This window comes from Lepidochelys kempii, chromosome 13, assembly GCF_965140285.1.
Source record: "Lepidochelys kempii isolate rLepKem1 chromosome 13, rLepKem1.hap1, whole genome shotgun sequence".
Classification (NCBI taxonomy): Eukaryota; Metazoa; Chordata; order Testudines; family Cheloniidae; genus Lepidochelys; species Lepidochelys kempii.
The window spans coordinates 32,441,296-32,458,512 of record NC_136392.1 but is presented as its reverse complement, the minus strand read 5'-3'; the positions used below and the strand labels follow the sequence as shown (position 1 = coordinate 32,458,512).

Sequence of the window (17,217 nt, the reverse complement as noted above, 5' to 3'; positions counted from 1 at the left end):
GTATTTGTATTCTAAAGTTTATACAGGAAGCCAAACTGTTGGAAGTGGATGAAGGATCATAAAAAATCATCACAATTACTTATCACAAAAAATGTTGCTAGAGACCGAATTAGTCTAAACAAAAAGGTCTACCGATTGTACACAAGGAGGTCATGTGAGGAAGATGGACCTGAAAATTAACAATCCAAAATTGTGCTGGAAATTAGGCCAAATTGGGTTGGAGGGGAGCACAGTAGGCAGGACCCATGGCAGTGAGGTAGGAGGCAGCCAGGGCTCTATTTCCGCTCCCCTTTATATGCATCAAACAGCCATGGGCAAGGAGATCAGGGAAACACTCCCTGATCCCCACCATGAACCCTGGGTATTTCATGCTCTGGTATTAGTAAGCATGCAATGGGAAATTTAGACTTAGAATCATTGAAGACTAGGGTTGGAAGAGACCTCAGGAGGTCATCTAGTCCAACCCCCTGCTCAAAGCAGGGCCAACACCACCTAAATCATGCCAGCCAGGGCTTTGTCAAGCCAGGCCTTAAAAACCTCTAAGGATGGAGGTTCCACCACCTCCCTGGGTGAGGATCTCTTCCTACCACCATCCTACTGCAGTGCATCGTGGGAAACAGTGTCCCTCACATCCATCTCAGGTGCTGGTGGAACCACTCCCATGAAGCTTAAGCACTGATGCCTCATGAGAATTGGAGTCTCCCTACCACAGCCCCAGTGCCTTAGAAGAGTTTTAATCCCTCCCTCCCCCTCCCCCACCCCAGCCGCTGTTGCTAAGATACATATCTGGTTGGTAAGGGCAATGGTCATAGCCCTGATGATTATGGACAGGTGTTGTGCTTGAGCTGGGGCTTGGTTTCTATTAAAAGGTTCCTGACTCGTTCTGTATTTGGGGAAAAAAATGATATGGTTTAATCACATGGTGATAACCCGCTTCCCATTCCACTGGTATCACTGGAGGATGACAGACAGAAGCTACTGAAGAGACAAGGTGGATGAGATCATATCTTTGATTGGACCAACTTCTAGTGGTGAGGATTTGTCTATGCTACACCATGTACCACCTCATTGTAGACACGGCCTATGCTGACAAGAAGGGTTCTTCTCCCGGAAAGGGGCACCCTATGCACAGTGCTGGCATGCTCACGTTGTGCCTGTTAAAAGAATAGGGCTTTGCCAGAAGCGGGTCACAGCCAGTTACTTCCCTCCAGCTCCAGAATGGGGGATTAGGGAGACTTTTACCTCAAGAAGGATGGTTTTAAGCTCTTTATTCCACACCTTAAATACATTTATACTTAAGGGGAAAAAAACAGAACAGACTGCTCAGGCAGAGCCCAGAGATAAGTGAAAACGACAGTATTTACAGCCCAGCAACAAGAGAGAATACACGGTTTTATTCCGCAAAGCCATAGTGTTGTGGATAGGAACCCAAAAGAGTCTGTTTCTGTCCCCGGTGAGCCACACAGCTCAGCCTTTGCTCCTTTTGGAGAAAGATTAAACTTCATTTTCACTTCAGTAGCAAACTAGGTCTTTAGTTAACATGATCTGAAGGTTGTGAACCCAGCTCGGTCACGTGCTTCTCAGAAATAGACATCTATCACCCACTCCACAGCCAAGCCCCTGCCAGCAACCAGAGCTGGGACATGGAATTCTGGACACAGGGCCAAGCAAATTCAGGTTGTTTCCTGCTAATGAAACTTCATTTCTTACCTTCAATAAAACTCCATTGTTCAGGAGAAAGACACTCCTTAGGCTGTATCCCTACCAGGGACTGCAGCCCATGGAGAGGAGAGCCCTTACAGGGTCCCCACCACAGAACCAGAGCAGGACTGGTGTAGAGAACCAGCATGAAACAGCTGCCTGAATCTCCGCTCTGAGAAACCAAGACTCACCGCCAGCCTTTTCAGTCCAAACTACCCCCCTTTCGAGCCAGAAGCTCCAAGGGAACAAGGAACAAGTTCAAAGGGCAAATTCCCAGATCCTTCCAAACTGACTTCTGAGCATCTATACCGGCACTGTGGAGGGGTGGGGGCAACTGGCCATGGGAAGCTGAATGCTGGGCTGGGGATGGGCTCACACTGGGCTGGGGAGTTTCCTGTGTTCCCTGCTCACATTCCCCTGACCTGCTGGGCCTTTTCTCGTTGTCACTGGGCTGTGCCAGTTCTGTCGGCAATGTGCAGCTCGCAGACAGGTTAGCAGTGGGAGGCCTCTCACAGTCGACACTGGCAGAAGGCAGGTCAGCGGCCAGCTCTCCTGCACTGGCTCCTGGATCTGACCCTTTCCTGCTCCCATCTGGCTTCTGCGCAGTCAGTTCCCTGTAGGATCTGTGCATGTGCCTCTTCAATCCATCATAGTCCAGGTTGCTCAGCTCTTCAGGGAGGGACATCAACAGGTCTAGGACGACGGCAGACTCTGGAAGGAAGACCAGACCTTGTCAGGCTGGACTAATTTAAATAACCTGTTTTCAATCTCGGTTTGCATTGTACTTTTCAGTTATTTTCCTAAAGAGAGGTGGATTCTCATTGATTGGAAACCATTCAAACATGCAGCTTTGCAACTAATTATACACTTTTCACTCAACTTGGTGCTTCTTTTTGCTAACCAAAAATACTGTGTGTCTATATATACTTAAGAATTCTAGCATTTTTTATGATGTTAGGAAAATGCATTTGCTATTTACTAGATGATTAATTTTTTACCCATGATTTCTGATAAACTACATTTTGGATGGAAACTGAAATTCAGTTATATGCATAAAAACAGCAAATTACAATTGTTTTTTTTAAAAAACCTCCTTAAATGTGCTACACAAGAAAAATACACAAGAAAAAAGTAAGTTTATCACAACATTTTGTATTTAAAACTGTGGTCTTACGACTAATACCTCTTACTCTCATTTTCATTCATAAAGTGCAAGAGGAAAACAAGCTTTCCTACTTTTTCAGCTCTATCAGTTTCTCAATTTTGAATGAGCTAGTCATTGAACTGAACTAGCTGAATCCACTGAAAAGAAGAAAATATTCTCTTTGCACCTGCAGGAGAGAGTACTGCTTTCAAAAGTTTGTTTAAGAACAAAAGAATGGCCATATTGGGTGAAATGTTTCATCGAGCCCAGTATCCTGTCTTCTGACAGTGGCTGGTGCCAGATGCTTCAGAGGGAATAAACAGAACAGGGCAGTTGTTGAGTGATCCATCTCGTCGTCTACTCCCAGCTTCTAGTAGTCAGACGTTCAGGGACACCCAGAGCACAGGATTGCATCCCTGACAATCTTTGCTAATAGCCATTTATGGATATCCTCCATGAACTTATCTAGTTCTTTTTTTAAAAACAGTCAAGAGTTTTGGCCTTTACAACATCTCCGGCAACAAGTTCCACAGGTTAACTGTGCGTTGTGTGACGAAATACCTCCTTATGTTTCTTTTAATCCTGCTGCCTACTAATTTCATTAGGTGACCCTGGGTTCTTGTCTTATGTGAAGGGGTCAGTAAGACTTACCTTTTGCTTTCTCCACATGATTCATGATTTTATAGACCTCTATCATACCCCCCTTCATCTTCTCTTTTCTAAACTGATCTCTCCTCATATGGAAAAGAAGAGATTAAATTTCAACCAACTCTAGTTTCAGGTGCTTGGTCAGTGACTTTTACCAAGTCAGTGGTTTGACTTTATTTGAAATTTGGAAGCAAACGTACTGTTTGAATATTTTTTGCTATTTAAATTATTGTAATAGATTATAGTAAGGTTTGATCTCAGCAATTTTAAAGAGGTTTATTTTATAGGAAGAAAAGTGTGCTAAACTTAAATATAAAAAAATCCTATTTTAAAATTGTTTCAAAAAATTGTTGATTTTTGGCCAGCCTGAACCTTGTCATTCATGCCTGCGGAACACAGGCTACATTCTGGCTCTGGATCCATGAACAGATGCATGCCCCAGGCTCCGCACTCACTCACGCACTCATTCCCCATCTCAATCACACTCAGGTCCCTCAGTCCCTGTGTCAAGTCAGTAGAGATGGGGTGGTCAACCTAAGCCTGAGAAGCAGCCAGAATTTACCAATGTACATTGCCAAAGAGCCCCAGTAATATGTCAGCAGCCCCCCCATTAGCTCCCCCCACCCCTCATTCCCGGCACCTCCCGCCCACCAGCAGCCAGGCAGATCAGCGCCTCCCCCTCCCTATCAGCTGTTTCGTGGTGTGCAGGAGGCTCTGGGGGGGGAGGAGCGAGGGCACAGCAGGCTCGGGGAGGGGGCGGGAAGGGGTGGAGTGGGGGCAGGGCTTATGGCAGAACCAGGGGTAGAGCAGTGAGCATCCCCCGGCACACTTGAAAGTTGGCGCCTGTAGCTCCAGCCCCTGAGTCGGTGCCTACACAAGGAGCCGCCTAGTAAACTTCTGAAGAGCCGCATGTGGCCAGAGCCACAGGTTTGCCACCCCAGCAGTACAGGAAGTGGCAGTGAATGGCTGACAGCCCTCCCTGGCCCCATTAAAATGCCCCCATGGCCTGGATCATGGGACATTTTGATTAAGCAGCACATGGCTACAATGCTCCAATCAGTCTTGCCACAGAAACGCTCACTAAGGAAAGGGAGGTGTTTTCAGCTGGCAGATCTGAAGGAGCCAATGTTTTGCAAGTGAGAGTCCAGGAATCATGTACTGCTGCCTTGCTCACCTCAGTCTGAGCACAATGTCTCGGTTTATAAGGTGACTAGCACTTATCAAGCAATATACAAGTATGAGAATGGAGAAGACGGAAGTGGGCCAGGACCCCATCCCCCACCATCTCAGCACTAGAGGGATCCCGGAGCACGTGTACCCACTCAGCCTCAGGGGCCAACCCTCCAGCACTGTCTGCAGAAGGATGGCCAGGAATGCCATGAAGAGGAAAGTGGAGGCAGTGCTAGAACATAGCAAACGCTCCCTCCTCCGGCAAGGGAGCAGATCAATTTCTAGACTCTGGAGGAAGCTACTGATTGGCAATGAGCAAGTGGTGGTTACAAGGTCCCAGGGAACACATTCCGTGCCTGCGAGCCTCTAGCTGGCCTTGGATTAATTTCCACATTTGGAGCAGTCCCACACGTCACCAGGGCTTGCTGGTGTCACACCATGAGCTAAGCTATGGGGGAGTGACGGCTATCACAGCCAGCTGGTTCCCTCCCTGAAGATCACAAACATGTAGCTTTTTGGATCCCAACTCACCGTATGGCGAGAGCTCGGGCGCTTTGATGTCCCTGGAGAGCATCGATAAATATTTATAGATCTTCTCAAAGTCCACGCTGAATTTCTCTGGTTCCTCACGAACACCTGGGTCTGTGCTAGTGCTGGAGGACGGAGCTGCTGCTGGGGGGCCTGGGGCAGCATCCCCATTCCTTGCTGCATCATCAGGGGCTGGCGATGCAGCATGCTGGCTCGAGGAGCCTGGAAGGACCTTCTTCTCTGCAGCTCTGGTCAGCTTCTGGGGAACGGAGTGGAGCAAACTGAGCGGCTCGGTGACTGCGATGGTCAGAACCTGAAATTCAGAGATTCTAAGGACAGACTCATCTAGTCTGACCTCCTGCATGACAAAGGCTGCAGATCTCACCTGAATTAATTCATGTTTGAACTAGAGCAGATCTTTTCAATAAACTTCCACTCTTGATTTAAAAATTACCTTTTCCAATGGTTAATTCCCATCCCTGTTACAACGTTGTGCCTTATTTCTACTCTGAATTTGTCTAGCTACAAGTGGGAGCTCAGGAAGCAGAAGGAATGGGGACCCCCTTTCCAGAAATGCCAGACACTCCCAGGGCAGCCCCCCTCCCAGTGTCAGGCACTTCCCGACCCCACAGCAGACCTTCCTCAAGGTCAGACTAGGCCAAGAGAGCCGTCCACCATGCAGCACAGCAAAGCAGAACTAAATGCAATGCAATAAGCTACAGGGGCTTTGGACAGCCTGATGCTCTCTGGAGGAATCTCTGATAACCAACCACATCTCCTCTCACTCCTGGATACGAGGTGCATGGCAAGGGAACGGATTTGCTCACTGCCAAGACAGGTGGCAGAGATACCACTGCCCATGCCCTACTTCGATCTCTTCACTTTTACGTAGCTAAGCTGCACAGAAAGCAGCAGTTGGGAGAGCAACGCTCAACGTCAGAACAGCTGGGTTCTACTCTGAGCTCTGCCACGGACCTGCTGCATGATGTCAGGCAAGTGGTTTCACAGTATGCGCCCCAGTTTCCCCCATACCAACAGGAAGGGTGAACTGCTGCTTGGCCACTGCAGCAATGCAGCCATGTGAACACAGAGGAAGGTGGTAGAACTCTTGTAGTACACAAGGATGGAATAGCCTGCCTGTAGCAGGGATATTTCCTACCAGCGACCAGAAGGGACTGGCAGGCTTGAGCCCTGGCATTGGCCAGGTTTTATTCTTCATTCTCTGTAGAAGTCTCTGACCCTGCTGGGTTCTTGGCCCCAGTGGGATCTTGCAGCAGTCACTGAACACTGATGCCTGTTACCTGAGAGAAAGCTGTTGTCACGGTTTCTTCCAGCTTATCCGTCAGCTTCTCAGCAAGATCTGTCCAGACCTGAGAGGCAGATTTCAGTGAGTGCACTGGAATCAGGCATACAGCTACAGTGCGAGAAGCATGAGGCCAGCCAGCAGAGGGCAAGGAGAGCACAGAGTGAGACAGGGACAGCTCCAGAAAGGACAGACTCACTGCAAATGCCTTTGTGCCTCAAGCCCATTCTGGTACAGTACAACCAAACTCACCCTTGCCCTGGTACCGTACAGACAAACCAGCCCTGACCACCCCCACACAACACCAGCCCTGATTTCCAGATTCTCCGTACCTCAATAGGAGCTAGGATCTCAGCTTCTTTGCATCTCTGCTCCTCCCGGCAGCGGCGATACTCCATCTGTATGGCCTCTCTTGCTACACGGCCCTTCAGCTGGTGGATGAAGGCCAGAATCTGCAACCACAGGGAGGTTCAGGCATAGCAGTATACAGAGATGCCCGTCCCCCAATAAACAGCTCATGGGTGGGCTGAGAAGGGTGTGGCTGAATGCCTTCTATCCCAACTGGACTACATAGCTGCAGCTGAACTGGGTGTCAGTTCCACCTCTCCCAAAACCCTCTCTGGTTCCAGACAGCAATGAGTTAGTGGGGTGAACTTGCAAAAGGATTGTACAACTAATAAGAACCAAAAAAGTTTTAGGCCTGAAAAACCATGGGAGGAGACGGCTGCGCCTAGGTCAGGGGTGGGCAAACTACAGCCCTGGGGAGCAGGATCGAGAGCTGCAGCCCGCGCCTCGGCCCCGCTCCAGCCAGGGGCCACACCATGCGGCTGCTGGAAGCCATGGCATGGCCCCCCTCCGGCTCCTACGCACTCCAATGGCCCCCTCTGGTGCTCCAATGGGAGCTGCAGGGGTGGTGCCTGCGGACGGGGCAGCATGCAGAGCTGCCTGGCCATGCCTCTATGTAGGAGCTGGAAAATAAACATGCCACTGTTTTTGGGAGCCGCTTGAGGTAAGCGCCGTTCGGAGCCTGCACCCCTCAGCCTCTCCCTGTGCCCCAATTCCATGCCCCAGCCCTGATCCTCCTCCTGCTCTCCAAATCCCTTGATTCCAGCCCAGAACACCCTCCTGCACCCCAAATCTCTCATTTCCAGCCCCACGCGAGAGCCCACACCCCCAACCGGAACCTGCACCCCTTCCCGCACCCCTGCCCCAGCTCTTATCCCCCTCCCACCTTCCGAACCCCTCAGTCCCAGCCCAGAACACCCTCCCACATCCCAATTTTGTGAGCATTCATGGCCCGCCATCCAATTTCTATTTCCTGATATGGCCCTGGGGCCAAAATGTTTGCCTACCCCGGTCTAGGTACTATGGTGATGGGAACTGTTAAGATAACTGGATAGAAAATGCTGTGGAGAAAGTTGGCTGGGAGAAGCTGAGAGGGGAGCTGTGACTGTCAGAGACAGATAAGGGGCAAGACATCACCCACAGGAGCCTGCAAAACCCCTGAGCTACAGGAGATGCATAGGCCAACATCCTCTCTAGTGCTGCCAAAATCAGGGAACAACATAAATGGAAACAAGAGGAGCCGCCACCAGGCAGCACTAGGTTTCCCCACCCCAACCTGAACAGTGGAGAGGGACCTGCAGGGCAGTACGATGGTGGCCCCCGTTCCCAAACCAAGCAGGAGACTGGGCACTCTCTCTCTTTTGTTAGCGGAGAGAGTGCTCTGCTGTCCCCTAATTACCTTTATTCTGACCCTGGCCTGGCCCCAGTCACCAGCTTGGCTGGGACCAGACCCCCGAGCCCGCGCTCACCTCGGCCTCACTCCTACGGGGCAGATGCTCCCGCAACTGCTCGGCCTGCAGCTCCCCTTGAGGGGCCTGGGCCTTCAGGGCCTTGATGAGGTGCCGCTTCTCCTGCGCCGTCCAGGGGGCCCGAGCGGGTGCGTGGCGCGCAGGGGGGCCCGTTTCGTAGCGTGTGGGGGCCGAGCGGGTCCGAAGAGGGGGCTTCATGGCTCAGGCTCTGCAGGGGAAGACAAAGGAGTCAGAGGCCAAAGCCCCCGGGTCCTCCCAACATCCCGCCCCCCAGCCACCCCCTCTACCCACAGCCCCCCTCGCTCTCCCCACCCACGGACCCTGCGGGGGAATCCGGGCTCTGCGGCCGGGGGAGCGGAAAGAGCGAGCGCCGCGCCCCGGCCCCGTCGCACAGATATGACGTCACAGCAAGACCTCCGGAGTCGGCGCCGCGACGGAGAGCCTGGAGGGGCGGGGGAAAGAGAAGTGAAGAAATGCATTGTGGGAAGCGTGGTGTTTCCCCCGGCCTCCATCTCCCATCGGCCATTGCGGGGCTCGGGACTTTCCGTTTCCAGGACCAAAGCCCTGTGAGGCCGGAAGCGGAAGTTGCCGTGGGGAGCACGGCCCTGAGCGCCAAGGAGAGGTGGGGGCGCTACGGAATGACGTGCGCCCCGCTCCGGGCCCGGGGCATCACGGGAGTTGTAGTCCCCGCCCTGCCGCGGATTTCGGGCGGCGATTCTGGGTATTGGGGTTTTAGCTGCGCCCGCGCCGCGCTGCCGCCCTCCTCCAGGGCCGGGCCCCCTCGGGCCGTGGCGCTGCTCCGTGCGCCGGCCGGGTTTGCTGCAGGGGCAGGCCCGGCAGAGCGAAGGGCCGGAGCCCTGTGGCTGCGCTGAGCAGACGGCGCCGGCGGGTTTTCCTGGGCAGGTTAGTGCGGGCTCGATGCCTCAGCCCGCGCCCTGACAAAGAGCCCGGGAAGGGGCGCCTGGGAACTGGGGTCCCGCCTCCGGACAGTCAGAACCACGCGGCCCGGCTCTTCACTCACACGTGGGAGCGTGTCCTCGTACCCAGGTCACAGGCGGGGGACGGGCAAAGGGTTTTCCCGGTAGGGGTGTGTGTGATACGAGGCCCTGGGGGATGTACCGCAATTTCACTGCCTCGCCTCGCTTGCGTTGCTGTTTCAGTAGCCTGAGCCCTCTGTCCAGGCGCACGCAGGCTACGGAGGGACGTAGTCACCTGCTCTCTCCTAACTCTGTAACCAGTGGCCCCCGATCCTCCTGACTCAAGAGGATAATGTGTGAAGTAACGCTTGAAATTAAAATGAAGACATTGGGTTTTATTGGTGATTATTCCTTCCCTGGGGTAATAACAACTTTTAGGGAAGCTCCAAATTATTATTAAATTGCTTATAAACTGCTTTTCAAACTGAACTTGTTCTCAAGCAGGAACCAAAGCGCTTTAATATTTGTACATTTCAAACAATTATTTAACTGGCAGCCAATGTGGGGCTTAAGATATGTCTCAGTTGAAAAGCTTGGCTAAAAATTGTGTAACTGTAAAGTTTTTTTCTCTAAAACAAGATTAAAACTTTTTAATCTGTGAAGATAACTGAAGCTGGTCATGTCAGTGCTATATTTACAGTTCATTTACCCTGCAGAACAAGGTTGTTTTCATATTATGACTATCAAACTTTTCAGGCCCAACAATTAAACAGGGCATGCGTCTCCTTTGCAGGAAGGTTGGCTCCCAGGAGAGTGACCTGCCTGTAATCAGAGAAGCTCAGTCTTCTTTTGGCTCCTCTTACACGTTGGTGGGTTGGAGTCACTGGTCACTATTTTCTGCTTCTCAGTACTTGATCTTGGTTTCCTTTTGTCAACATGAGCCTCTTAGCCAGGGACAGCCCGCTCTTGGGATAAAAAGAAGGGAGAGGGGTGATAGTTTCCTGTGACTTCTATTCCAGTGGCTTCGCCCACAGGGGATAGGGAGGAGTGAGGGGTGCCCCTGGTCACCATTGCTGCATCCCCTCGGCTCGGTCCCCCAGCCGTCATTCCTGCAGCCGCCGCCACCACCACTGCTAAACACCGGTGACAGGCAGAGGTGGGAACTGTGCTGCTGCTAATGCTACCAAACACACCTCCACTGTCCCCTTCGCTGGCAGAAAGGGCCAGAAAAAGGGCAAGGCCCAACCAAAAGCCCCACTGTGTGGTGACTACAATGGCCCCACCATTGGCTACAACTCCCCCCTTCCCCGCCATCCTTTCCACCATCTCTGAGGGCACTGACCTTCCAGCCCCAAGGACATGCACCCAGGTGGCCGCAGCTCCTTCTGCTCCCCACTGCTGCCTCCTCCTCTTTTCCTTCCTCTGTCTTCGGCAGCTGGGGTCTCTTCCTCTCCCTGAGCAGGAGGCACGGCCTCTGCTGCCTTCATCTTTGTCTGCATGGTGGAGGTCCAATCGTGCCAATCTCAGCTGGACGACATTTACATCTCTCATCTGAACATGTGGGGTGTGCCCACTCCTCCAGCATCAGGTTGGCCCCATTCACAGACCACCACGTGATGTCTGTGACAGTCTCACTGATACCTGAGTGGCCAGGGCTGGCCTACAGGCCTTTCAACAACAGCCTGCTGGATGTTGGCTTCATAGTGTCCTTCTGGGGGAGTTCTGGCTGGGTGGGCACAGGCGAAGGCACATCTTTCCCTCAGTGCAGAGGTGGGGGGTAGGGGCCTGGCTCTTCTGCCGTGACTACACCCGTGGGGGCAATTGGTGGAAAGATGCAGTGATCGAGAAGTTGGAGTGTGAGAGATCTTTGAGCCAGAGAGATGCCTGGCTGCTCACCTGGGAATCTCTCCCTCTTGGAGTGTCTGGAGAAATGGGACAAGCTTTGGGTCCTTGATGACCGCAAGGCTTAGGGAGCTTTCATCTTGCTCTTTCTGGAGAAACTTCACAGCTCCCACTTCATCTATTTCCTGGAGAAGAAGAAAAGGGGTGCCAAAAACATCACCTGCCTCCTGGCAGAGGATGGCACTCCTCTTACAGATCCAGAAAAGATGCAGGAAAGAACAAGGGCTTTCTACCTGTTCTCCCCAGATCCACCTGATGCCAATGCTTGCAGGCTCCTGAGGGATGATCTCCCTATGGTCAGAACAGGCAACCAGGACTGGCTGAAACTTCCTCTCACTCTGGCCAAGTTCCAGGAAGCCGTCTATCAGATGCCCACCAACAAATCCCCAGATATCAATGGACTGACTGTGGACTGCTACCAAATGTTCTGTGAAGTCATCAACCTGGACCTTGTCATCATCTGGGCTGAGTTCCTGGGGAGCAAGATGCTCCCTCCTGATGTGCAGGCAGACCAACCTGAAGAACTGGCGCCTAGTATTGCAGCTCGACACAGACTATAAAGTTGTATCAAAGGCCATCTTGCAACAGCTGATGTCCAGGCTGGTAGACACAATCCACCCCAACCAGACCTACACTGTTTTGGGCCAGACCATCTTCAATAGCCTCTGTCTGGTCTGGGACCTTCTCCACCTGATGTGTAGGGATGGTCAGTCATTCGTCCTCCTGTCTTTCAACCAGGAGAAGGGGTTTGAGACGGTGGATCCATGAGAAGGATTGTTACCAGGGAAAATGGCAGAATTAGAACGATGGAAGTTGCAAAGTCCTTGCACCTTAGCTAAGGTACACATGGAAACTGGTGATTTGCAGGCTGACCTCACTGTTGCAGCAGTGGCACGCAATTTTGCACCGTTTCTACTGGGGAATGATTTTTTTGATGTGGCAGAATCTGTCCCAGGGTTTGTTAGCAGCAAGAAAGAATCTTGTGCTAAAAGCCCCAGAGGGGAGGGTAAAGTTACAAGTGCTGCTGGGGAAATAGGAGTGTCTCTTTAATTCCTTGGTAGCAGCAGGTGTGGTCCAAACCAGTTCCTGTAGTCCAAGGGCTCAAAGCAAATCCCCGTGGGAGGGTCTGGATAGAGCCAGCTCCTATCCTGTGATCATCTCCCTGTGGGAGGGGAATGTTCCACCTTCTAACAGGCAGGACTTCCCAGCTGCTGACTGCCAAGAAGTTGCAGGTCAGCAGGGGACAGGTCCTGCCCTGGGGTGCACAGAGACATGTATCCAGGAGATGGAAGTTGGGGTCCTGGTGACTGCTGCGGTGGGAACAGACCACAAGGACTCTAATTGAAAGCAAGCTCAACCTGAGTTAAAAGGTGGGGATTTTGCTGGCCAGCGAAGTGTCTGTCATAGCTGGTAGCTGTGAGCCCACATCTGGATCATGGCCACCTTTTGGGGGACACAGGAGTGTCTGCCTCAGAGGGGAGCCCAGAGAGGGAAGTCCTGACGGAAGGTGAGGGGGGACAGGAAGGTCTGCTCACCTTTTGTAGGGAGGCTTTTCCCCAGGAGGAGGGTAAAAAATCTACATCTGAAATGCCAGACCCCTCACCTGTGGATAAGGTTTTAAGGGAAGACTGGGGGTCAGATCTCCTGGAGGGGAGAGTCCATCCAGTTGACCTGTTGGGAACAGAGAGTGGCGTGACCGACGGGATCTTACCAGTCCAAAGCACTCCATTAAAGAATGTTATTCCTGCTACCCTGGTAAAAGATAACATGGCTGGGGGAAAAAAAACTTTGCATTTGGGAAGCTTCACAAGGGGATGGGGTCCAGCCCAAAGAAATTCTAGGGGGAGGGGCCCAGGGCAGGCATGGCTGCAATGCACCCTTTCCTTGCCAAAGCCTCAAAACTTGCCTGAATTGAGAGCCTTCTCCAAAGAGGCAGAAAAATCTGTATCAAAGCATCTACCATGGTACACAAAGGGATTGGAAAATGGAATAGACACTGAACAAGCCAAACTGTGTGAACAAAGCCCTGAAAGGCTGTCTGTCATAAATTGGCCGTCAATCTTGTGTCTTTTCCTACTTCATCTATGGGTCAAGACAAGGGAGTTAATACTAGTGGTAAATCCTTTAAAGATGTGTGACGTACCTGGTTTGTGGAAAAAAACTTTTGTACATGGTAGGGATGGTGTCAGGACAGTCCCACAAGCATGTTACTTTTCAGCTTATACCTGTACACAAGCTGGAAACTTGGCACAGCAGCAGAAGCATAGGAGGCCTACACTGTTGTGTGGAAGGGGAAACTGAGGCACGTCGCCTCATGGCATTGGTGACTGAATGCCAAGACACCTACATGTTAACAGATAGTGCTGTCTGCATTCTGTTAGCAATACTGCACTCCACATGTTTTCAGGCACCCAGAGACCAGGAACCCAGAACTTTGCTCGGTCACCTATGAATGACATCACAGGGTTTAAAGGTACTGGGAGGGGGTGTGACCATAGACAAACAGGGATTTTACATGTACTGCCTCCACCATGGACAGTGTCCACGTCTCTGGCAGTAAATTCAGGAGGAGGCTGTGACGTTATTGACATGAACTGTGATCATGTAGATCATTGTTGCAACCAAGGTCCTATAGTGGCACCAAATCTTGTACAAGGAGGTCAACCAAGGTGTCTATAGAAACGTTGTAATTTGCTAGTTATGATTATGCTCTCTGTATGTGTGTATCATTTTTGTATTTTAAGTTATGAATATTAGCTATTTACTTGTATCTCAATGTGTTTGATTCTCAGTAGCCTCAGTGAAGCATTTCGTCAGCTTCTTGAGAAAGTAAGTGCGCAGTCAAGTAAGTAATCTCAATAAGTGCCCAATCAAGAAACATTTAACTGACAATAAACTTTGAGAGACGCTTTCCTGGGAACCTTCAAACTAACATGTAAACAATAGTGTCAGCCTGCAAAAAGCTCAATCATTCATGGACATGTGACTTGGCCAGGTGGCTACAAACTCCATCTTGTTGCTGTGACTTTGCACAGAAGAACAAAGGGGTTTCCACCCACAAGAGAGAGAATATAAAAGGCCCTGGAAGCCTCTCCATTTTGTCTTCAGCTGGCTAAAGAGATGGCCTCTCCACCCTAAAGAGATGCCTGAAAGAAACTGGAACAAAGGACAGTATCTACGGGGGTGGGAGTGATTGCTGGACCCAGGCCATAACTACAACGTTGGTCTGAAAAGGATTGGGCCCAGACTAGGAAGGAGTCTAGTCTGTTAAAGAAGCTTATTGGAACATCTCTGAGGGTGAGATTTACCTGTATTCAGTTTCCTACTTTATTAGGATTAGATGTGCATGTTTTGTTTGATTTTGCTTGGCAACTTACTTTGTTCTGTCTGTTATTACTTGGAACCACTTAAATCCTACTTTTTATACTTAATAAAATCACTTTTGCTTATTAACCTAGAGTAAGTAATTAATACCTGGGGAAGCAAACAGCTCTGCATATCTCTCTGTCGGTGTTATAGAGGGCAGACAATTTATGAGTTTTTCCTGTATAAGCTTTATATAGAGTAAAACGGATTTATTTGGGGTTTGGATCCCATTGAGAGCTGGGTGTCTGGGTACTAGAGACAGGAGCACTTGCTAAGCCGTTTTCAGTTAAGTCTGCAGCTTTGGGAGCATCGGTCAGATCCTGGGACTGTGTTGCAGCAGATTAGCGTTATCTGTCTCAACAAAGCAGGATTCTGAAGGCCCAAACTGGCAGGGAAAATGGGCTCAGAGGTAGTCTCAGCACATCAGGCGACAGTCCCAAGGGGGTTTCTGTGACTGAACCCATCAGAGCATGTTTGGGCTCAGGCTGGAGCCAAGGCTCTGGGACCTCCCTACTTCATAGGTGTCATACTGTCTGGAGTGGTTCACAACTGTGAGTGCCAACCTCAGGGCACGCTGTCAAAAAGGAGGGTATAAACCCCAAACTTGGTTGTATGTTCCATAATTAGGGCTATGGTTTTTTTCATGGAGGTCATGGAATCTGTTTTTCTGTGACTTCATCCCGTGGTGGCTGTGGGACCCTGGAGCTCCAGGCTGCCATGGAGAACTCTGGAGCTGAGCTCCCCATTTTGTCACAGGTATCTTTAGTAAAAGTCAAGGACAGGTCATGGGCTTCCGTGAATTTTTCTTTATTCACAGCTACAGCTCACTTCATCGGATGCAAAAGCTCATGCTCAGATAAATTGGTTACTCTCTAAGGTGCCACAAGTACTCCTTTTCTTTTTGCGAATACAGACTAACACGGCTGTTACTCTGAAACCTGTTTTCTTAAATTGTCCTTCTCATCCTTTATTTTGTTCTTTCATCAAGTTCCTCAGGGAGTTATCCCATGCTGGTTTTGATTACTGCTATCTTGTCCCCATTGATAGGTGCCTGTCTCATCTTTAGAGTCGTCAATCTGCCCTCCTCTGACATTTCAATAGGGGCGTGTTGCAGCCTCCTGGTGCCCTTGCATCTGTCTCCGGTTCCTCCCTAGACTATCTGGTTCAGCGATGGCCTTCAAACTTATCTCTTAACACACACATTCCTCATTCACACACAAAACAGAATTAATTTATACAGAACATTTAGAACAGGAACATCAAGTTGCAATGCAAAAGAAAAACAATCATGGCATTCTTTTACATATTTTAAAATGCTAAACTTATAACAAATTGGTGACCCTCAAAGGTCTGTCACTGCCTTGAAATCAGCACAGACACAGATTCTGGCTGATGTATCTCTACCAATGGCCCATTAGGCTATTCTTTCTGCTATTCAAAAAGGGTGGCTGGCAGGATATAATCAAATCATACACCAATACATTTAATACATGCTACATTATTATTCTTTATCCTTCATTCTAAATTATATAAAATACAAACATAAAATCCTACTACTACGTATGGTTCCAAAAGGTGACAGAGTTGTAGTAATCTGTCAGCACTGAATGTCTTCTAGGACTAACCCAGGTTGACCCTGGGGTTCTCTGTTTTTGTTTTCTAGCTCCTGCCCTTTGAGAGTTCATACAGCAAAGATGAAAAATTTTAACTATCAGCTATCTTCATTTCCTTCTTCCAGAATTCAGGCTTGTGGGACAAGTTTTCTTACACATAGCACCTTCATGGTTGTGAGAGAGTTATGAAGTGGGGGATTTTCTTGGTTTTTTTTCAGTGGTTTGCATGTTGGGGGGGGGGTGGGACTCAGTTTCCCTGGGCGTTACTGGTTTAACGAGGTGATGGGAGAGGGAGTTTGTTGTTACAGAGGACCAGGACAGAACTTGGGACCCCGGCCAATGGCCTGGAGAACGGATTCCACGGTGACTGGTGACCAGCAGGCCCAGCTCGGATGCCACAGCCGGTTCTGGCCAGTGAGGGGACAATGGGCTGTGGAGAGAGGAGCTCGGTGACCTGACTAAGAAGGAACCGTTTAGCAGGGGTCACAGACATTACAAGTAAGGTTTCATGCAGCAACTTGCAAGCCTTTAATAGAGCGTAACCACGTCCTTACAGAGGGAGCCCCCAGCTTGAAGGAGGCTAACGTACAGGTGAGCGGTCTGGTTTCCAGCAATGAATTTGTCAGGGCGGAGCTGACCCCTACAGCCCGGGCAAGCACCCCGTCTACCAGCATCGCAGCAGGGCCCCAGAGATGGCGCTGCAGCCGGAGCCCGACGCCGCCGCCGTTTTACAGCCCCGGGCAGCGGGCCCGGCCCAGCTGCAGGGGCTCCAGGGCAGCCGAGACCCCGCCGCGCGGGCAGCTGCACCTGGGGCGCGGCCAGGGCCAGCGTGCGCCTGAGCCCGGGAAAGCGCAGCAGCGCCAGCAGCCCAGCGATGTGCCCGGCCCGGGCCCCCCCGGAGTTCCCGGCCGGGCCCAGCCAGCCCCCGCTGGGGAAGCCGGAGACGCGCTCCCGGGCCGCGGCCGCGCGCAGAGCGGGCTCCCAACGCCGGAGCGCGCATCGGCGGCAGGCTGGGGGCGGGGCGCCCGCTCGCCGCGGCCGAAGCGCGGGTCTGGCCGGCCCGGGGGCGCCGCGCGGGAAGCGAGGGTGAGGCGGGCCCGGCCCGGGAGGA

The 17,217-nt window shown here is 51.1% G+C and overlaps 2 protein-coding genes across 7 annotated transcripts in view; one reads left to right on the top strand and one right to left on the bottom strand.

Annotated features, from left to right (window-relative positions):
* Positions 1–1,251: 1,251 nt before the first annotated feature.
* On the bottom strand, positions 1,252–8,735 carry SNAPC2 (small nuclear RNA activating complex polypeptide 2). Of its 4 annotated transcripts, none has more exons than XM_073310074.1 (6): positions 8,629–8,735; positions 8,309–8,516; positions 6,827–6,946; positions 6,493–6,561; positions 5,195–5,504; positions 1,252–2,412 (listed from the first exon to the last, which is right to left on the bottom strand). In XM_073310074.1, the coding sequence occupies exons 2-6, from the start codon at positions 8,504–8,506 to the stop codon at positions 1,904–1,906; spliced, it is 1,206 nt and encodes a 401-aa protein (XP_073166175.1). In that variant the 5' UTR covers positions 8,507–8,516; positions 8,629–8,735; the 3' UTR covers positions 1,252–1,903. The 4 variants fall into 4 exon arrangements, with proteins under 4 accessions (XP_073166175.1, XP_073166176.1, XP_073166177.1 ...); XM_073310075.1 differs by having other exon boundaries at positions 5,195–5,450; XM_073310076.1 differs by lacking the exon at positions 6,493–6,561.
* A 7,631-nt stretch (positions 8,736–16,366) lies between these two features.
* Positions 16,367–17,217, top strand: part of CEP250 (centrosomal protein 250) — a 121,387-nt gene continuing 120,536 nt past the window's right edge. Inside the window, exon 1 of one of the 3 annotated variants that reach the window (XM_073310062.2) lies at positions 16,367–16,604. The gene's annotated coding sequence lies outside the window, so the exon portion shown is untranslated. Of the gene's footprint in view, positions 16,605–16,634; positions 16,698–16,755; positions 17,193–17,217 lie in introns of those variants that run through there. The other 2 variants (XM_073310065.2, XM_073310061.2) reach the window with 2 other exon arrangements.

What these genes read in the sequence shown, in the direction of transcription:
- SNAPC2 (XM_073310074.1), bottom strand. Translation starts at nt 8,506, where the DNA reads ATGAAGCCCCCTCTTCGGACCCGCTCGGCCCCCACACGCTACGAAACG. An exon ending in CCCGTAGGAGTGAGGCCGAG is followed by an intron (nt 6,947 to 8,308) that starts GTGAGCGCGGGC and finishes CTGTGGTTGCAG; the next exon opens with ATTCTGGCCTTCATCCACCA. An exon ending in GCCCGAGCTCTCGCCATACG is followed by an intron (nt 2,413 to 5,194) that starts GTGAGTTGGGAT and finishes TCTTCCTTCCAG; the next exon opens with AGTCTGCCGTCGTCCTAGAC.